The sequence below is a fragment of the Tamandua tetradactyla genome, chromosome 6 (genome assembly GCF_023851605.1).
Source record: "Tamandua tetradactyla isolate mTamTet1 chromosome 6, mTamTet1.pri, whole genome shotgun sequence".
Taxonomy (NCBI): Eukaryota; Metazoa; Chordata; class Mammalia; order Pilosa; family Myrmecophagidae; genus Tamandua; species Tamandua tetradactyla.
In genome coordinates, this window is record NC_135332.1 from 61939049 (window position 1) to 61957991 (window position 18943).

At 50.2% G+C, this 18943-nt stretch overlaps 1 protein-coding gene and 6 non-coding genes across 9 annotated transcripts; 3 read left to right on the forward strand and 4 right to left on the reverse strand.

Moving 5' to 3' along the window:
- Positions 1 to 684: 684 nt before the first annotated feature.
- Positions 685 to 757, forward strand: TRNAK-UUU (transfer RNA lysine (anticodon UUU)). Its single transcript has one exon. It is a non-coding gene; the product is annotated as a tRNA-Lys (tRNA).
- An 868-nt stretch (positions 758 to 1625) lies between these two features.
- On the forward strand, positions 1626 to 1697 carry TRNAQ-CUG (transfer RNA glutamine (anticodon CUG)). Its single transcript has one exon. It is a non-coding gene; the product is annotated as a tRNA-Gln (tRNA).
- Positions 1698 to 2721: 1024 nt separating this feature from the next.
- On the reverse strand, positions 2722 to 2803 carry TRNAL-UAG (transfer RNA leucine (anticodon UAG)). Its single transcript has one exon. It is a non-coding gene; the product is annotated as a tRNA-Leu (tRNA).
- A 506-nt stretch (positions 2804 to 3309) lies between these two features.
- Positions 3310 to 3396, forward strand: TRNAR-UCU (transfer RNA arginine (anticodon UCU)). The gene is given in 2 exon segments: positions 3310 to 3346; positions 3361 to 3396. It is a non-coding gene; the product is annotated as a tRNA-Arg (tRNA).
- A 554-nt stretch (positions 3397 to 3950) lies between these two features.
- On the reverse strand, positions 3951 to 8331 carry HES7 (hes family bHLH transcription factor 7). 3 transcript variants are annotated; one of them, XM_077163125.1, is made up of 5 exons: positions 8243 to 8331; positions 7433 to 7536; positions 5356 to 5451; positions 4693 to 4780; positions 3951 to 4402 (listed from the first exon to the last, which is right to left on the reverse strand). In XM_077163125.1, the coding sequence occupies exons 3-5, from the start codon at positions 5449 to 5451 to the stop codon at positions 3951 to 3953; spliced, it is 636 nt and encodes a 211-aa protein (XP_077019240.1). In that variant the 5' UTR covers positions 7433 to 7536; positions 8243 to 8331. The 3 variants fall into 3 exon arrangements, with proteins under 3 accessions (XP_077019240.1, XP_077019238.1, XP_077019239.1); XM_077163123.1 differs by lacking the exons at positions 7433 to 7536; positions 8243 to 8331 and adding an exon at positions 6358 to 6399; XM_077163124.1 differs by lacking the exons at positions 7433 to 7536; positions 8243 to 8331 and adding an exon at positions 6358 to 6399 and having other exon boundaries at positions 3951 to 4417.
- A 9551-nt stretch (positions 8332 to 17882) lies between these two features.
- Positions 17883 to 17964, reverse strand: TRNAS-CGA (transfer RNA serine (anticodon CGA)). The gene has a single exon. It is a non-coding gene; the product is annotated as a tRNA-Ser (tRNA).
- Positions 17965 to 18421: 457 nt separating this feature from the next.
- Positions 18422 to 18495, reverse strand: TRNAT-AGU (transfer RNA threonine (anticodon AGU)). Its single transcript has one exon. It is a non-coding gene; the product is annotated as a tRNA-Thr (tRNA).
- Positions 18496 to 18943: the final 448 nt, after the last annotated feature.

Genomic DNA, 18943 nt, shown 5'->3' on the forward strand with positions numbered 1-18943 from the left:
CCTTTCCTCCTCTTCTTCACGCAGAAGTGAGCCCAGGGCTCCCGCATTCCTGCATGTGAATCACACATGTGAATCACTCTGCACAGGTGAGCCGCACTCGGCCCTAAATCACACGTGACTATGTCACACACAGGTGAGCCGCACAAGCCTCCCCGCCCGCGACAGGGGTTCAGCAACAGCTTCCCGGCCGACCCCCAGCCTCTCCCACCGGGTCTCCACGCCTGGCCCTCTGTGTCCCCAGCCTTTCGCACTCCAGACCTCAGTTTCTCTTCTACTTTAGGAGACGCGCAGCCTCTCGAGTGCCCAAGTGGCATTCTTCCCACTCCAGGCCCGCCCTCGGCCTGCGGGGCGCTGGGTGGGGGTTCCCGGGGTGCCCAGGATCTAGGTCAGCGGGGCTGGAAGGAACTTCTCCACCAGTGAAGCCACCGGCCGGCAGCGGCCCCGCGCGGGCAGTCACGGTACCGCACCGTCCCAGCGTCTACGACGTTCCAGCCTGGAGTCCAAGGCTCCACCGGGCTCTGATAAGAGGGAGGCGAAGAAAGCGGAATCCACAGCAACCCGGCTTTCCTGGCTTTCTCCTAATCCCTGCAGGAATTCTCTGCGAAGACACGCAATCGTGTTTAGTTATGGCCGGTTGGATATGTAAAACTCTTATAAGAATGAGAGCAAGACAGGTTACTGTGAGCCCGGATAGCTCAGTCGGTAGAGCATCAGACTTTTAATCTGAGGGTCCAGGGTTCAAGTCCCTGTTCGGGCGTTGCTGTTCATTTTCCTTTCCGTTTGTATTTTTTCTTCTTTTCTGTGTATATTTGATTATAGTGTGTTCCTTCGAACAAGACAATGAAATAAAGAGGCAAAATGCTATTATTTGGTCGTAAAATTAAGCGGTGTTAAGTGCTACAAAGTTTTCGTTTTGAGAAGTGAGAACAAATGAAAGGGGAGAGAATATAGAAATGGTTTAGAGGAGAATTTATGGATGCCATAAGTACGATTTTAAATTTCCTCGTAGCCACGTTAAAAAAGGTAAAAGAAAAAAGGAAAATTAATTTTAATAATACATTTAATTTAATCTACTATGTCCAGATTATTTCAACATGTAATCGATATTTTAAAAATTGTTAATGGGATATTGAACAACCTTTTTTCGTACTAAATCTTCTCAATATGGTGTCTATTTTGTACTTACAGCACTTTTCCATTCATATTTCAGGTGCTCAATAGTCATATATGTTAGTGTCCACCATATAGGGCAGCGCTATTTTTTTATTTACTTATTTATTTATTTATTTATTGAACGTAACATCGTACAAACACGAACATTCTTACCATATGAGCATTCCATTCTTGATATATAATCAATAACTCACAATATCATCAAATAGTTGTATATTCATCATCATGATCATTTCTTAGAACATTTGCATCAATTCAGAAAAGAAAGAGAAAAATTCATACACACCATATCCCTTACCCCTCCTTTTCATTGGTCACTAGCATTTCAATCTACTAAATTTATTTTAATATTTGTTCCCCTATTAATATGACAGCGCTGTTCTATACTTTTTTCCCCCGAAATACTGGGTGGCAGAAATGTCTAGAATATGTGAAACACTTTTGTACCAAGGGGTTCCATGGTGTAATGGTTAGCACTCTGGACTCTGAATCCAGCGATCCGAGTTCAAATCTCGGTGGAACCTTAACTTTGGCCCACGTGCATCAATTTTTCTGGTCATAGACAAGATTTTCTTCTCCTCTTAATTTTTATTGTGATAACATATATATAAAACATTAAATTTACCATTTTACCTACTTTCAAGTGTACAATTCAACAGTAGTAATTATATTCATAATATTGTGCTACCATCTCCCACCATCCACGACCTCTACTTTTCATCAACCCAAACAAAAACTCTGTACCCATTAAGCATCCATTCTTCACTCCTCACCACCCCTGCTCCTGGTAACATGTAATCTATTTTTTGTCTTTATGAATTTGCATATTCTGGTTATTTTCTATCAGTGAGATCAAACAATATCTGTACTTATTTCTGGCTTATTTCACGCAAGATGATGTCTTTATGGTTCAACGGTGTTGTAGTATCTGTCAGAACTTCATTCCTTTTTATGGCTGAATATTTCATTGCCTGTATGTACCGCATTTTGTTTATGCATTTATTCATTGATGGACACTTCAGTTGCTTCCACGTTTTGGCTATTGTGAAAAATTCTACTCTGAACATCAGCATTACAGTATCTGGTCGAGTCCCTGCTATTTATTCTTTTGGGTGTATAGATAGAAGTGCCAGGTCATATGGTAATTCTATATTTAACTTTTTGAGTAACTGCCAAACTGTTTGCACAGAGACTGCTCCATTTTACAATCCCATCAATAATTCCTGTTTTGACCTGACAGATTCTGAAAAAAAAAAAGCTAACTAGGAGGACACAATTCTTTGAGATTTTCACACGGAGCAAATGGAGGCTATATATAACACACAAAACATACTGAACATCATATAAACATAACGGATAGCTGCGGTAATTTTCAAAGTTGGAACGTCAAGTACGAAGACGTTTGAAGGTGGGGATCAGACGTTCTTAACTGCAGGTTCCTCTGACAGTTTCCTTCGCGTCTTCACTACTGGAAGGCCACAAAGTCGAAAATCTGGTGATGAGACCACTGCCATCATAAAATGACTCTACTACCCCAAAACTCTGGTCTGGCAGCGGTGGGATTCGAACCCACGCCTCCGAAGAGACTGGAGCCTAAATCCAGCGCCTTAGACCGCTCGGCCACGCTACCCATATGCGGAAGTCATTGCACTATCCTCTTCCTAAGAGGCTGTAAGGAGGAAGCGCGGTAACATTTACGTCTCGTCAGACTCATTTTTCACGTTTCAGATCTAGAATGGAAAGCCATAGAGACTCCAGATGTCAGAGCAGTGTAAGGAAGAGCAATACACAGAAATTTACCGCTAAACAAGTTTATTTTGACGGGCGGGACCACATCAAAGAGCAAGAGTGCTCCTGGGCGGGAAACACCACCCCCAAGCAGGCAGTGAGAGCGCCACGCTAGCTCGTTCACATTGGCTTTCCCTCCCTGTCTCTTCCACCCACGCGAGCCCGCACTCCCACCGGGCTCACGTACTTTGTGTCGGCTACCTCTACCGGGCTGGCCTCTGAGTCTACACCACGCCTTTCCTTGCCGGGTCTTCACCACGAGCCCGCGGCACTTCTAACCCAACCCCCTTCCCCTCCCCCCTTCTCCTCTATGGCCCGTATGTCACCAGACGGCGCCGCCCGCCGGCTGGCTCTGTGGCGCAATGGATAGCGCATTGGACTTCTAGTGATGAACGAGTGATTCAAAGGTTGTGGGTTCGAATCCCACCAGAGTCAATTTTATTTTCTTTTTCTTTTTCTCCTCTTTATTCGGCTCTCTTAAAGGATCCCATTCCCCCCACCCTACCTCAGAGCTTTTTTCCACCTGGCTTAAATTCCAGCCTCAGTCTCCGCTCTATCTTCTTTACTTACCTGTCTGCTCCAAGGGTTAGGCCATGAAGAGCGGGACTGGGGATGGGGGACAGAAGGAGAAGGAAAGTGGGCGTGGACGCCGAGATAAAGGCAGGCCCCTGGCTAGGGGACACACCGGGATTTAATAACCACTTTATTCCATGCACTAGGGACTCGGGAAGGGGCTGGAACGGGGCCGGGACAGAGAGAGTACAATCCTAGACGGAAAGAGGGGTGGGTGGGTAGGGAAAAGGGACAGGAACCAGAGCAATATATATTTATATAGATACTCTAAAAATAGACCACAATCTCACCCGCGCGCTGCGCCCGCGCGCCCCGCCGCCCTCCCCAACACCTCCTCGCCCGGACGCCCGGGCCCCTCTGCTGCACTCCGGTTGGAGTCTCTACCCTACCCCCACCCCGCCCCCACCCCCCAAAACTCAGGGCCAAGGTCTCCAGAAGGCGGGCGGCGGGGGCGGCGGGGCCTTGGGCGCCCCGTCTTGTCTGTGCCGCGGCGGTGGCGGCGGCAGCAGTCCGGTGAGGGGCGCCGGCGCGCCGCAATCCCTGGTGCGGGGGGAGCAGGGGGACGGGGACCAGGCGCAGCGCGGGCTAAGGGGACCCTGGTGCACTGGGGGGCGCTGGTGCAGCGCGGGGCCGGGCGCCGGGGCCGCGGGGTCCAGCGGTGGGCGCGACGCTGGAGGCCTCGGGTCCACCGGCTCCGGCCGGGGAGGCTTGGGGCGTAGGTAGCAGTGCAGCGCCGAGAAGAGCTGAGCGCGGGCGGCCGGACTGGCGTCGTGCGCGAAGACCGCCAGACGGAGCAGGCACTCGCGGAAGCCGGACAAGTAGCAGCTGGTGAGCGCCTCGGCGTCCTGAGCTGGGGACCGAGGTACCCCTGGAGCCGCGGGCGGGAGGACGGGCGGGCAGGGCAGGGGCCCAGCAGGGGTGAGGGAATGGGCGGGGCGCAGAGATACCGAGGTTGGACAGGCGCACAGACAGAGACAGGAAGCCAGATGGACGGACAGAGGGAGAGAATGAGGGAGACACAGAGACAGACACGCGCGGGTGTTATTAACCTCGCTTCGAGCAGAGCGTGCCACTCCCCAAGCCCACCGTCCGTGTGGCGCGCCCCATGGACCCCGGCCCGGGCCCCCTTCCCTCCGTTGCCCCACCCCGGCGCTGTACCCGGGGACTCCACCCGGCTTCGCTCCCTCAAGTAGCCCACGGCGAACTCCAGTATCTCCGCTTTCTCCAGCTTCGGGTTCCGGAGGTTCTACAGACGAGAGGGGAGGGCGCAGAGACGGAGAGGGTGGGGAGAAAGGGGGGAAGTGGCAGGGGGAAGAGGGGAGGGGAGGGCCGGCAGCTGGGGTGTCCCCGGATCGCGTCTGCGTGCTGCCCACAGAGGATGCGACCGAATACGCGTGGAGATAACACAAACGACCCCCGCCCACCCTGAGACAAAACTAGTGGAACCAACCCACGACTTGGGGATGGGGACTCCAAACAGCGAACTCCGGGCGTGAAACTGACCAACCCCGCAGAACTGAAGTTTTTGGTCGCGGGGCACGGGAGGGCAAGGGGGGAATTAACCGACCCAAGGGGTGAAACTGACCGACCCTGGGAGTGAAATTTACAGAACCGGGCGTGAAACTTACAGACCCGAGGGGTGGCGATGAAAGTTGGCAACCTGAGAGCGAGAGGGGGTCTGGGGTGGGATTCCAAGGGCGGGACTCAGGTCAGGATGCTTTGGAGCCGGAGCTGACTATCGACATATGTCCCCACCCCAGTGGGAGGCCCTGGGACGGCAGGTGGGGCGGCTTGGGGATCTAGGGCTGGCGGAGGACTGACCTGGTCCCGGGTTCGCTCCAGCAGCAGCAGCCTCAGCTCCTCCAGGCTGCGGTTGATGCGGTCCCGGCGCCGCTTCTCCACAAGCGGCTTCAGCATCTGCGACCAGCGGGAAAAGGAGAGCGGACCCACCGGACCTAGACTCAGCGCGACCTCGCCGGCGTGCAGATCCCGCCCAGGGAGAGCCCCGCCTCCACCCCTTCCCCAAGGTCCGGGGAGCCTGGGGCCGGGCCCGTGGGATTCCTCTCGGCTCCCCTTCCCGAGCCCCTGGGGTCAGCTTCTGTATAGCTCGCCTCCTCTCTTTCCCGGATCTTCTGCTTTCTCCTTTCTCAGACTCGTCCTCCCTCCTCCCCTCTCTGTGTCTCTCCTTCTCTTTCTCCTCTTTTCTCTCTACGTCTCCGTCTCGTGCAGTTTCTCTCTGTGTCTCAGTGGAGAACTCTGGGGACCCGCTTCGCGCCCAGCCCAGTGCGCTGCCCGGTGCCGAGCTCAGAGCTGGCCACCCTGAGTGTAGAAAAGGAGATGCCCAGCGTAGCCGCGCCTCCTCCCTCTAACGTCCATGTGGTCACCCTTCTCCACTGATTCTCCTAAAACCTTCCACCCAGTCTCGGACCTGCAGAACCAAACTCCAGAGCCCTTCACTACAAGTCCCCAGTAGGCCAGGAGCCCGAACGCCATCTTCTCCGCTTTTTGTTCCAACCCTCATCACTTGGCTCTGTCCTCTCATTTTATTCAAACTCCGGCTCCCTCCCATCCCCTCCACCCCCTGAGGTGCCAAGCCCCATTACCAAGGCCCGCTGCTTCTGCCGCCCACGTAGGTCCCGCCCTGACCCCCCTTCTTCCTGCTTAGCAGCTTCCTCCCCAGCTCCTGGCTCCTCGGGTCCCCCGGGTTTTGTCTCCTCTTTCCGCTCTGCGTCTCCAACCTCTCCCCTGACCCACTATCCCAGCCAGGGCTCCGATCTCCAGTCCGACCCGGAGTCCTCCGCTCCCTTCCCTCTCGCCTCTCACCTTGGGGCCGTCCCTATTCTCGGCCCGATCCCGAGTGACCATCGTTCCTCCGCACCCTGGTGTGGAGCGCGGCCCCGCCAGCCCCGCGCCTTATATCCCGCAGGCGCCCTAGTAGGGGGTTAGACCCTGACCCCGCCCCCTACAGCACCCCCATCCCGCCCCGCGCGGCCGGGGCACGAGGCTCCCGGAAAGGGGAGGAGTGAAAGGGGGAGGGGAAAAGTGGACCAGGTCCCTGGCTGGGCCTGGGAGCGTGGGAAATTAGGAGCGAATGCGGCACCGGCTGGTGTCTAAGGACCAGAAGACTATATGGTGAGGTGGAACCCAGCTAAAGGGAGGGGGCCATTAGGGGGAGAGGGAGTTTGAGTCCTTTGGGGATGGACCTCAATTTAAGACTGAGCCTCAACTCCCTCAGAATCTCAGCTTCCTTGGTTGTTCACTGTAACCCACTAAACCTGAAACAAAGGTTAGCACTCCTCAGTTCCCAGGCTGAATGAAGAATCTTCCCCGCCCCAGTCCACCTTCTACTCCGGGTAGGGAGCAAACCGAGTGAGGAATGAGTCTGTTTGGCTCAGCAGGGGCTCTGCCAGGATAGACAAGACCCCCTGCTCTGTCCAAATCAGTTATACTCAATTTCCCCAATATCTGATACTCATTGTGCACCAGGACAGGGTCAAAGTTGGATGGTTGGTACTGAAATATGTAGGAGAGACCTAGCTCATCCCAGCTGGAGCTAGCGGAAAAAGCTGATATGTCATCTAATAGCTATTTAAGAGGCAAAGTGAAATAGGTGCTCTGGGGAAAGGGTTGCCCTGAATGTTGGCTGGATTGAGGAAGGGCGGGGTGGATGAGCCAAGAAAGAGGAAGCAAGGCCTTGAAACATGGGTAAGAAGTAGAGAGATTGTAATGCTTAAAAGCATTTGATTCAGACCTAAATATAGGAGACTCAGGTGTGGCTGCCGGGACACTACACACACAAGTCTGCATCCAATGCTTGCTTCTGGGGGCCCCTCGTGACCGTATGGGAGCAGAGAGCAGGCAAGAAAGGGATAGGAAAAAGGGATCACCCAGCACCTACCTCAAACCAAAGGCGTGACTCTCTGCAGAACGTGGCATGGACATCGGAGACTTCAGGACAAGGTGCCAAGGAGGATAAATCAGAGAGTCAACAGGACAGCAGGACTGCCAGGGACAAGGACAGGAAGACACAGGGTTATAGACCAAGAAGGAAGATAGCTGAGGGGTCAGGGACCGGTGGGACTTCTTGTGAGCCCTCCCAGCACCCGTCCCCACTTTGATTCTTTCAGGGAGCCTGGTTTGTCAAAGCCTGAGCCGGGAGGGGCCGAGACCTTGGGGAGGGGGGGTCCCATTTGGGATCAGAGCCCCCAGCACATCCCACCTCCCCCCACCCTGGCCAAATGGGAGCGCAAATGTGTGGCCCCAGCAAGTCCCCGCTGCCCCCCTCCTTGGGAACCTGGGCTCAGGTTGAGTTTTTCTCACCTGCACCCTTGGCTCGGGGCCCTGGGCTGTTTGCACCCGGGTGTGGGGCCGCCCCTGGCCATATGGGGCAGCTTTATGGCCCGGTGGCCGGATCCGGGCGGAAGGAAGGATGGCCTGGTACTCCACCCACAGCAACCTTTCAGGGCCATTCCCACCCTGACTCCCTGGCCTACATCGTCGCCCACTTGACCTGTCCACTGCACCCTCTCACAAGTTCAGATGGGTCAGGGAAAAGTGGCCTGTGCCTTCCATTAATTAGTTCAGTAGCATGGTTTCTGCCTGCTGCGTGGGAGACTCGGGTTCCATGCCCGGTCAGTGCCCTACGATGTTTCCTCTTCCTCCTAAAAAATGGGGAATTTAATGAAGCATCGGTATTTAACCTTCTTACCGGACATCAATATTTTAACTCTGAATTCTCGCAGAATTTGAGCCTTTCGATCCAAAGCTGATTCTGAACGTCCTGACACTCCCCTCCTCCCAGCCGGGAGGCAACTGCTGCCTGGACTCTCCACCCCCCGCCCCCGGCCCTGCGCCTCCAGGGCGTGACCCTGAGAAAGGGCAGGGCGCTCCGCTCCCCGCCCCGGGGGTCCTGGTGGCCTCCGCGGGGAGGGGCGAGGTCTTCGCGTCCCACACTCCCAGACTCTGGCTCTGTCTTTGATTTCTCTTTCTCTCTAATTTTTTGTTCTCTCTGACCCGCGCTGTGTCTCGGCCTTTCTGTCTTGCCACCTTTCTGACTGTGTCTTGGAGTCTCTGTCGCTATTTCTGGATCTCTCGTGTTCTTTCCAGGTCTCCTCCCAGCTCCGACTCTGGGTATCTCCGAGGGTCAGTCTCTCAGTGTCTCCGGGTCTCTCGTCGTCTCTCCAGGTCTCTGGCGACCTCCGGGGGCTCTCTGCGCTCCCACGCTCCGGCCGCCCCTGGGAAGCCCCTCACACCTCCCGGTTGCCCCCTCACACCTCCGGGTCCGCCCCTTCCCCTGCGCTTTGATCCCGCACGCGTTGAGCCTGCGGGCTGCAGGGCGCACGGGCAGCTGCGGTGGCCCCTAGTGCGCGGGGGCGGGGCGGCCCGGGGCTCCGGCCCCTCGGCGCCTGCTGCCCTCTCCCTGCCCGCCCCCCGCCCTCCCCCTGCCCCCCCCCCTGCCCGCGCGCGCTGCCTCCTTCCTCGCGGCCGCTCCTTGCTGGATCTGGGTCTGCCGCCCGGGTCTCTCTCTCTCTCTCTCTCTCTCTCTCTCTTTCTCCAACTCGGAGATCTGACAGTGGCCCACAGAAGAGTCCAAACATCTGTGTTAGTGCGTACGTGTCCCTGCCCCTGTCTGGATTCACCCAGCCGGGATGTACTGAGTCCTCCTGTGTGCCAGCTTTGTTGGCTTGGGGAGAGAGTGGGCTCCAGCTCGCCTGAAGCTTACATGGGACGGGGGTGGGGGTGGGGTGGGGAGGGTGATGCGTGGAGAAGGGGCAGGAATAACTAAGAAAGCAGAAAATAAAATAAATAGGAATAAAAGGCTATGAGGGAGGGGGAGGCAGTGGAAATATTTTATCTGAGAAGCGCTTCTTTGTTCAGGATGGTCAGAGAAGGGCTCTATGAGGAGGTGACAATTGAACCCAGCTTTAAGGGCTGTGACAAGCGGAAGCCAGCCATGAGAAAGAGCAGTCCAGGCAGAAGGGAGAGCGAGTGCCAGTGCAAACGCTCTGAGGCAGCAAAGGGCTTTGCCGGTGGGAGCTGAGGAAGGAGGGCCAGTGTGTGGTGGAGTGCTGGACTGAAGAGAGAAGATTGGAGAGGCAGGCATGGCCGCTGTTGCAAGGTCTTGCAGGCTGCTGAAGCTTAGGGAAGCCAGCAGAGGGTTTTCATCAGGAAAGTTATGCAGCCTGATTTTTGTTTTGTAGAAAGTCGCTTTGACTGCTGTGTGGAGAATGGAAGCAGGAAGATAATTTGGGGAGCTCTAGCAGTCTTCTAGGCAACACATGATGGTGGCTTGTACTGAGCTGGTGGCAGAGAGGAGAGAAAAGTGACAGGATCAGTTGTAGGTGTTTAGTTTGATTAACTGGGTAGATAGTGGTACCTTTTACTGACCTGGGAAATACTGGGGAAGAATGAGTTTTGGGGACAGAAATCAAGCATTTATATTTTAGCCATGTGAACCGGGATGCCCCTTTAGCCATCCAAGTGGAGACTACAGGAAGGCTTGGGATGTACAAGTTCAGGTGTCAGAGCTGGAGAGTAAATACACTGGAGCCCTCAGGGTGAAGATGTATTTAATGCTTGGAGACTGGAGAACCTAAGGGAGAGAGAAGCGAAAGGGCTGAACTCTTAGAGATTGGGATAAGGAGAAACAGTTGACAAAGGAATCTAGGGTGGACAAGGAGGTAGCAGAAAGAAAAAAAAAAACAGGGGAACGGGGTGTCCTGGAAACCAAGAAAAGAGAGCGTGTGGAAAAGGAGAGAACAGACAGCTCTATCTAAGCTGGTGGGAGGTCAAGTAAGGCCAAGATGGCGAAGTGAGTGTGAGTTTAGCATCTTGGAAGTGGCAGGTGCTCCTGGAGGAGAGTGGCTTCTGTGCAGTTATGCTGGAGCGGGGCCCGGTGTGAATGGGATGTGAGGACATGCACGTAGCAGCTGTAGACAGCTCTGCCAAAAAGTTTTGCTTTGACTAAGGGACAGAAAAATGTGTGGGGTGGCAGCTAGGAGGGCAAGAAAAAGCTGAGGATTGCTAGAGCATGTTTTGTTGCTGAGGGAAAGGACCAATTGTAGCCCAGCTGAGGAGAGAGAGACCCAGACTAACCAAGACCCAGGGGGTTGTGGGGTTGGGGGTGGTGGCATAGGGATGTACAGGGGCAGGTAGACTCCAGGGTCTGGTGGAGACATCAGCCTCAGGGAGCAGGGAAGGCTCCTTGTCCATAATGCGGTGGGGGAGCAGAGGGTGTGTTTCTTCTGTGGTGTGGAAAGAATGAAGCAGTTTCCCTCCAGCTGCTCCCATTTTCCGTAAGAAAAATGAGGTATGCTTATTGCGGGAGGGGAGAGGGCTACAGGTCAGTTGAGGAGAAAGGAGATGTAGATTGTTCATTTTGGAGAGGAGGAAAAATCCTCTAGGCTAGGAGAGTCGGATTTCTAGGTAAGCCGAGAGCCCATTTGAAAGGTAGGAATTTCTGGTGCAGAGGCCAATTCAGGACCTCTCACTTCCACAGACACCTGGGTGGGCCCTGACAGCATGCTCCCACGGCCATATGCTTCTGGGAAATTTGCAAAAATAAGCTATTTTAATGACAAATAGTAAAGACCACTGTCTCTTTCTATTCTGGCTCCCCACACTTCTGTACTTTAGCTCTGGCATTGGCGTGGCTGTGGGCATTTTGGGAGTTCCAGTTCCGGGAGGTGGAATTGGGAAAATGTAAGGTTTGCTGTTGAGTGAACTATGTTTATGTGGGTTGAAGTTGCTTCCACATATATTTAAGTCCGGCTGGCCATCCTGGTGTAGGAATGACTTCCGGGTATATGCCGGGTATGTGAAGCCCAGTGACCGTGCTTCATGGGTGATGGCACACCGGAGGGTGAATGTGACAGGGATGAGTCCAGCAGTTCCTAGTACCACAAGCACATGGGTGGTGGAGGAGAAGCACAAGATTTGAAATGCACAGAGCCAGAGGCTAGTCTCTGGGAAGTTAATAGAAAGGTGCCAGGCAGTTTAATATGAGGATCATGCTATTTTCCTGGGCTTTGTGACATATGAGGCATTCATCAGCTTTTAAAATGTGTAAGCTGTTGTGCTCTCTTGTTTCATTCTAAATACGTATTCTTTTTTGTACCAAGTGCTTTGTTTGTTTGTTTTCTTAAAAAGCGCCACCCTAAAAAAAGAAAAGAAAAAAGGCATGTAAGATAAGCTTCAGACGCCAAATACCAGGAGCTGTCCCAGGGTGAGAGCTGATAGAGGGCTGGGTGATTTTCTGCAGCTAATTGCTCAAGGACCTATGAGGCTCCCCCACCCCTCCACTCCCACCCAGCGTGCCTGTGTCTGAAGGTGTGGGTGGGGGTCTCGGGGAGGTTTGCATACCTCTAGATCAGCGTGAGCCTGGGTCCGTGTGCTTTTGGGGTTGTGTCTGTGTACATCACAGCCCACTGATGTGTGCCTGAGGCTCTGACCTCTTCCCAGCTGTTCTCTCAGCAGCCCGCTGGGGGTGCAGCTCGTGTCACACACGTGCTGGGCAGGGAAGATGGCAGGGGGTGGAGAAAGGAACAGAGGCTGCACAGCTGGTCCTGTGTCTGAGCTTCCCCTCTCCCGCTGGGAGGAATCTTTAGGCCTGGGTCCCAAGGCTCAGCTCCTCCCTCTGCAGTTCTTCAAAGGGAAAGCTGGCTGGGAAGTCTGGTTTCCTGGGACCCCTTGTAACATCCTGGTAAGGAGGGGCTCCTGGAGGGCTGCGGCTTGGGAGCTTGGGGGATGGGAGGGAGGAGGACCAGCCCCACCCCATCCCTAAGCGAAGGAAGGAACCAGAATAGATGCACTCTAGGCCCACAGGGCACTCTCTCCTGGTCCTGCCTGCCTCCACCTTACCCTGGGTGCCATATCAAAAGAAAATAGAGGCTTCCCTTTGCCAGAAGGAGGGCAGCACAAACCCTGGCCAAATAAAATCAGCAGCAAAATCATTTGAGAAACTGTAAAGCCAGCCCCAAATGCAAAAGCCTGGAGCCCTGAAATCCATTCATTCTTCTGCCCATATTTATAGGACCTGAGGATATAACCTCAAATAGAACAGACAGTAACCCCCTGCCCTCATGGGTTGTACATTCCTGTGAGTGAAGCAGTCAGCGAATATTATACAAAACATGTCATTTGCAGACGGTAGGTAATAAATGCTATGGAGAAAAATAAAAGAGGAAAGGGAATGAGGAGTGCGAATTGCAATTTTAAATAGTATGATCAGGGAAGGACTCACGGAGAAGGTGAGAGAACAGGCTAGGGGAACCTGGAGGAACAGCATTCCAGGCAGAGGGAACTGCGAGCAGGGAAGTCTTGAGTTGGTTAATGTGCCTGATTTGTGGGGAGTTGTAAGGAGGCCAGCTGGGGCGTGTGGCCAGGGGGCCCCCCCCTGCCGGCAATGTGTTCCTGTAATGCAAAAGTAGCAAGCGCGGGAGATGTAGGACATGAATTCAGGGCGATAAAGGCAGAGGTAGGTTACGTAGAACTTTCTAGATCAGCGTGAAGACTGGCTCTTATCTTGACTGAGATGTGAAGCCAATGGAGAGGGTTTTTTCCTCCTAATTTTTTTTTTTTTTGCTTAGTTTTAGGAACTCTTTATTTCACATAATTTCAAAATTTCAGACAAGTTGCAAAAATAATACCAGGAACTCCTCTATACTCTTTCTGTTGTTGTTGCTTTTAAAACTTTGACTGCATCATAACAAGTAAACAGCAATTAGATATCTAACTCTTTCCAAAAACAAAACAATGTAAACAGGAAAATAACTCTGTCTATGCTTGTAGAGCTTTTCAAATCATATTAGAAAGGTCTGACACCCAATGATCAAGAAATTTTAAAATAGCAGCAATTATTTTCATTTTAAGAAAAGGTTTACCTCTCATTCTCCCAGTATGTTCTCTTCCCAGGTCCATTAATTGTGTCTATCTGCCTCATTTGCTTTATTTTATCCAAATCTCATATAGATATAAAATGTTTGTGTGCCAGTTTAAAAGGATTTATGCACCCAAGAAAAGCCATGTTTTAATCCTGATCCAATCTTGTGGGAGCAACTGTTTCTTTTAATCCCTGTTCAGTAATGTAGGTTGAAATCTTTTAATTCCCAATTGTAGGTATTTTTTTTATATGACATATCTCAATTTTTAAAAAAATTTTTATTATCAAACCAAAACAACATGTAACATATAGCCAATTGTGGGTATTAGCCTTGATTAGATAGAGATGTGATTCCACCCATTCCAAGTGGGTCTTGCCTAGTTTGCTGGAATCCTTTTAAAGATTGGAGGGAAGCCAGGGCCATGAGAAGCAGAGAGCCCACTCAGCCAGAGACCTTTGGAGAAGAAAAGGAAAATGCCCCCGGGGGGAGCTTCATGAAACAAGAAGCCATGTGTGCTGGTTTGAAAGGATGTATGTACCCTAGAAAAGCCATGTTTTAATCCTAATCCCATTTTGTAAACGCAACCGTTTCTTCTAATCCCTATTCAGTATTGTATGTGTGAAACTGTAATTAGATCATCTCCTTGGAGATGTGATTTAGTCAAGAATGGTTGTTAAACTGGGTTAGGGGATGACATGTCTCCACCCATTTGAGTGGGTCTTGATTAGTTTCTGAAGTCCTATAAAAGAGGAAACATTTTAGAGAATGAGAGAGATTTGGAGAGAGCAGAAGGACATAGCCGCGAGAGGTAGAGAATCCATCAGCCAGCAGCCTTTGGAAATGAAGAAGGAGAACGCCTCCCAGGGAGCTTCCTGAAGGGAAGCCAGCAGAGGAAGCCAGCAGATGACGCCATGTTTGCCACATGCCTTTCCAGATGAGAGAGAAACCCTGACCCTGTTCGCCATGTGCCTTCTCACTTGAGAGAGAAACCCTGAACTTCATTGGCCTTCTTGAACCAAGGTATCTTTCCCTGGATGCCTTAGCTCGGAGATTTCTATAGACTTGCTTTAATTAGGACATTTTCTCGGCCTTAGAACTGTAAACTAGCAACTTATTAAATTCCCCCTTTAAAAAGCCATTCCGTCCCTGGTATATTGCATTCCGGCAGCTAGTAAACTAGAACACCTGGAGAGAAAGCTAGAAGACATTGCCATGTCACGTGCCTTTCCAGTTGAGAGGGAAACCCTGAATTTCATCGGCCTTTCTTGAGTGAAGGTAACCTCTTGTTGATGCCTTAATTTGGACATTTCTATAGACTTGCTTTAATTGGGACATTTTCATGGCTTTAGAAATGTAAACTTGCAACTTAATAAATCCCCCGTTTTAAAAACTGTTCTGTTTCTGGTATATCACATTCCGGCAGCTAGCAAACTAGAACAATTTGTTTTCTGAACCATCTGGAGGTAAATTGGAAACACTAAGCCCCTTTGTCCCTCAGTGTGCATTTCTTAAGAAAAAGGAAATTCATAGCATAACAGTACATAATACAGTTATCAAAACCAGGAAATTACAATGAACAAAGTAGTATTATTTAATCCACTGTCCACATCCAAATTTCCTTGATTGTTCCAATAACATCCTCTATACTTTTTTTTTTATTACCAGATCCAGGATTTAATCTAGGATCACATACTGCATTTATGTCCCTTCAGTCTCATTTAATCTAGAAGAGTCTTTGTCTTTCTTGACCCTGACATTTTTGAAGAGCTCAGGTCCATTATTTTGTATATTGTCCCTCCATTTAGTTTGTCTGATGTTTCCTCATGGTTTGATTCAGGCTTTTCAGGTTATGCATTTTTAACAAGAACATCATTACAGAAGTGATGCTGTGTCTTTCTCAGTACATCACATCAGAAGACGTGTGTCAGTTCGTCCTGATACTGAGATGCTGACTGATCATTTGGTTAAAATGGTGTTCGCCAGCTTTCTCCATTGTAAAGTTATTTTCCCCTAGTAATTAATAAGTAATTTGTGGGAAGAGACGTTGAGACTCCTTGTCAGAAATTCAACCACTAGTTTAGTAGCCATTGATGACTTAACTCCATCACTGTCTATATTTATTAGTAGGCAGTTTACTATGAGAGAGCTTTTCCTCAACCCCCATTTATGTAGTTTCTCATTTATATGGGTATGAAATTTTAGATTCATGGTTTTTTTTCAATGAATTACAAGCCATCACAAATATTGTTAATTTTAATGTTCAATAGTCAATAGGAGCCCTTTCAAGCTAGCTGCTGTGTCTTTTTGCAATATATTCGACATTCTTTGAGCACTTCCTTACTTTCTGGTGCAATAAAGTGTTCTGGGATCATCTTGTAATTCCCTGGACCCAGACCTGGAATCAGTCTTTTCTCCAAGGAGCTCTGGTTCATTTTAATAAAGAACAGTGTTTAGTACTCAAGTAATCAATGTGTTCATTTCAACTGGTATGTCAATACTTTTAGATTCTCTCAGTGACAGGGCAAGGAAATAAATATATGTGTAAAATGGTGTATGTGTGCATGCACATTTTATTTCTATATCTACACACATTTAAAATCGCAAATTCATATTGACACCTCATTAGAAAAATTTGAAGGGAACAATGGCAGGTTCTGATTTATGCTTTAAAAGACTCACTCTGACCAATGTGTAAAGAATAGTCTGTAAGGGAACAAGGAGCAAAAAGTGGGAACAAGGGAATAATTTAGGGGTTATTGCAATAATCTAGGTGAGAGATGAGGGTGGCTTGGACTGTGTAGTGGTAAAGCTAGTGACAAGTAATCACAATTGAGACATTTTAAATAGAATTTGGTGACTGATTGGATTTGGAGTATGAGAGAAAGAGAGGAATCAGGGACAGTTCTAGGGGTTTTAGCCTGATGAATTGAAGGAATGGATTTTCCATTCACTAAGATGAAAAGACTGCAGATGAAGCAGGTTCAGGGGAGAAGAACAGAAGTTTTTGGGTTTGGACATTTTATGTTTGTGATCCTTATTAGATATTCAAGTGGAGATGATACATAGGCAAAAGGGTATGTGCATCTGTAATTCAGAGAAGCCTTCTGGGACTGGGGATGAAAATTTGGGATGTGTTGACATATTAGTGCATTAAGCTAAATAGCTTGAATTGGTATTTAAAGCCATATGAGTGGAGGAGATCCCCAAAGGAGTGAGTAAAGACAGAAGACAAAAGACGTTGGAGAATTAAGCCTTGGAAACATTCCAACATTTAGAGATCCAAGATGAGGAAGCAGCAAAGAAGCTTGAGGATGAGCTGCTAATGAAGTAGGAGGAAATAAAGGAAAGGGTGTGGTGTCCTACAAGGTGAGTGAGAGAAGAGATTTTTTTTTTTATGGGACATGAGCACTCATTAACCAGCATTTATAATTCTCAATGTGTACAGTATTAAAGGGTAACATGTAAAGGAAAATTGAGAATATGGAAAGGTTGAGAGAAGAGATTCTAGGAAAGGGGAGTAAGCACCTGTGTTAACTGCTGCTAGGTAGTGATCAATGGATTTAGCAGTGTGATGGTATTTCGGTATTCTTCAAAAGAACAGATTTGGCGGAGCTGGGCAACCTGATTAAAAAAAGTGTTCAAAGGAGAATGGAAAGATGGGATTGGAGTCTGAGTATAGGTCTTTTGTTTTTCAGTAGGGGAAGCAGAGAAATGGAGTGGTAGCTGGAGGTCGGGACAGATTTTGTCTTCTTTGTTCCAAATCGCAAGAAATTGCAGCACGTTTGTAAACTGATCGGAATAATCCAGTAAAGAGAGGAAATATGAAGGTGCAGGAAGGAGAGCAACGCCTGTGAGTGGGTCAGAGGGAGTGGGATTCAGTGAGTAACCGTAGAGGCTGACAAGATAGGTGGAGGGGTTCATCTGCATTAAGGAGGGAAGGAAGAATATGTGGTCAGAGACTCAGGTAGGTAGGTAGATGCGATTATGGATGTTGGTGGGAAACTTCAGAATTTTTTCTCTGTGAAACAGGAAGCAAAGCTGAGAAGGAAGGCGGCATAGTGATATATTAGTGCATTAAGCTGAATAGCTTGAATTGGTATTTAAAGCCATATGAGTGGAGGAGATCCCCAATGGAGTGAGTAAAGTCAGAAGACAGAAGAGGTTCACAGAATCACAGAAGTGATCACAGGTGAGAGGAAAAGGAATGCAATAGTCACATAGGAGACAGGAAGGACTAAGAAATGTAATGATCGCCGAGTAGCACAAAGGGATCACCCGAATTTGGTGTTCAGAATTGAAATAGACTGAAACAGGTACTCTTTGAAGAACAGCTTGACAGAGGTCGCACTCCTGCAAGCGGCGTTGGCGCGCAGGTGTTGGGTGACTGAGTAGGTTTGGTTCCTAGAAAATATCGGAATTCCTCCGCTAGGGAAAAAAAATTGGTCAGTCTCACCCAAAAAGCACTAGCGCTGTGAGCAGGATTCGAACCTGCGCGGGGAGACCCCATTGGATTTCGAGTCCAACGCCTTAACCACTCGGCCATCACAGCCGCATGCGTCCTGCCACCCGCGCAGCTATAGCTGCCTATCAACATGCCCGCAGCTGGTCCCGCCTCCCGCCACCTGTAGACTGCTGGGCGCGTGTGGTTCGGCTCTCGTGACGTTAGCGGCGCCTTCCTGCATCATCAGTAGCCCTATTGGAACGGAAGCTTCCCTGTTCTCCTGCCCCGTCCCGAGCCACAGCATGGCCGCAAGAAAATGAGCCCGGATCCGAATCTAGGGGACCATACTTTTGTGAACAAAGGGATGCCCGCCTCGCCCTTATTCAGGAAGGTTAAATGGGCATTTCGCCTCCAAGAGGCACACTAAAACTGCACCGAAACGCAGTGCCAAAGAACTGGGTGCCAAGAAGGTTCTTGGGCAAGACGAGAGGGAAATGACGTGTGGAAGAAGAGGAAATTGTCTCTGTCTCTCCGCAGCAATAATATACCGCTTTAGAAACATGACAGGCACCGCTGGGATTCGAACCCAGGATCTCCTGTTTACTAGACAGGCGCTTTAACCAGCTAAGCCACGGCGCCGGCGCAGTCTGTGGCGCATCTAGACTTAGATCAACTATGGGTAACGCTAGAAAGCCGGCCCTCAACCAGTAATTATAGCTGGGCCACAATAACTCATTCTTTCTAGGGTTCCTCCTTCTCTTTATAGGTTCTGGAGAGCTAATAAACCCCACCGCCTCCGTCCCTCCCCTCTCCCACATCTTCGGGGGCCAAAATGACCAAGAACGTGTGCGCATCTCTATGTCCCTTAATCACTTACACTGCCCTGAAGAGCCCTCCCGCTGTGTGCGGAGGAAGTTAAACACCCTCCACTCGCTCAGAGCACCACGGGGTTGTGGGCTTTGCCCTCCTGTGGTTACCCGTGATCCAGGTTTGGAGGTCGCCCAAGCTCTCCTTCCTAAGCATAACCCAGCTGAGGGAATGTTATAGGGTGAGGGTAGAATGTGAGTTAGGTGTGTACACTTAGCAG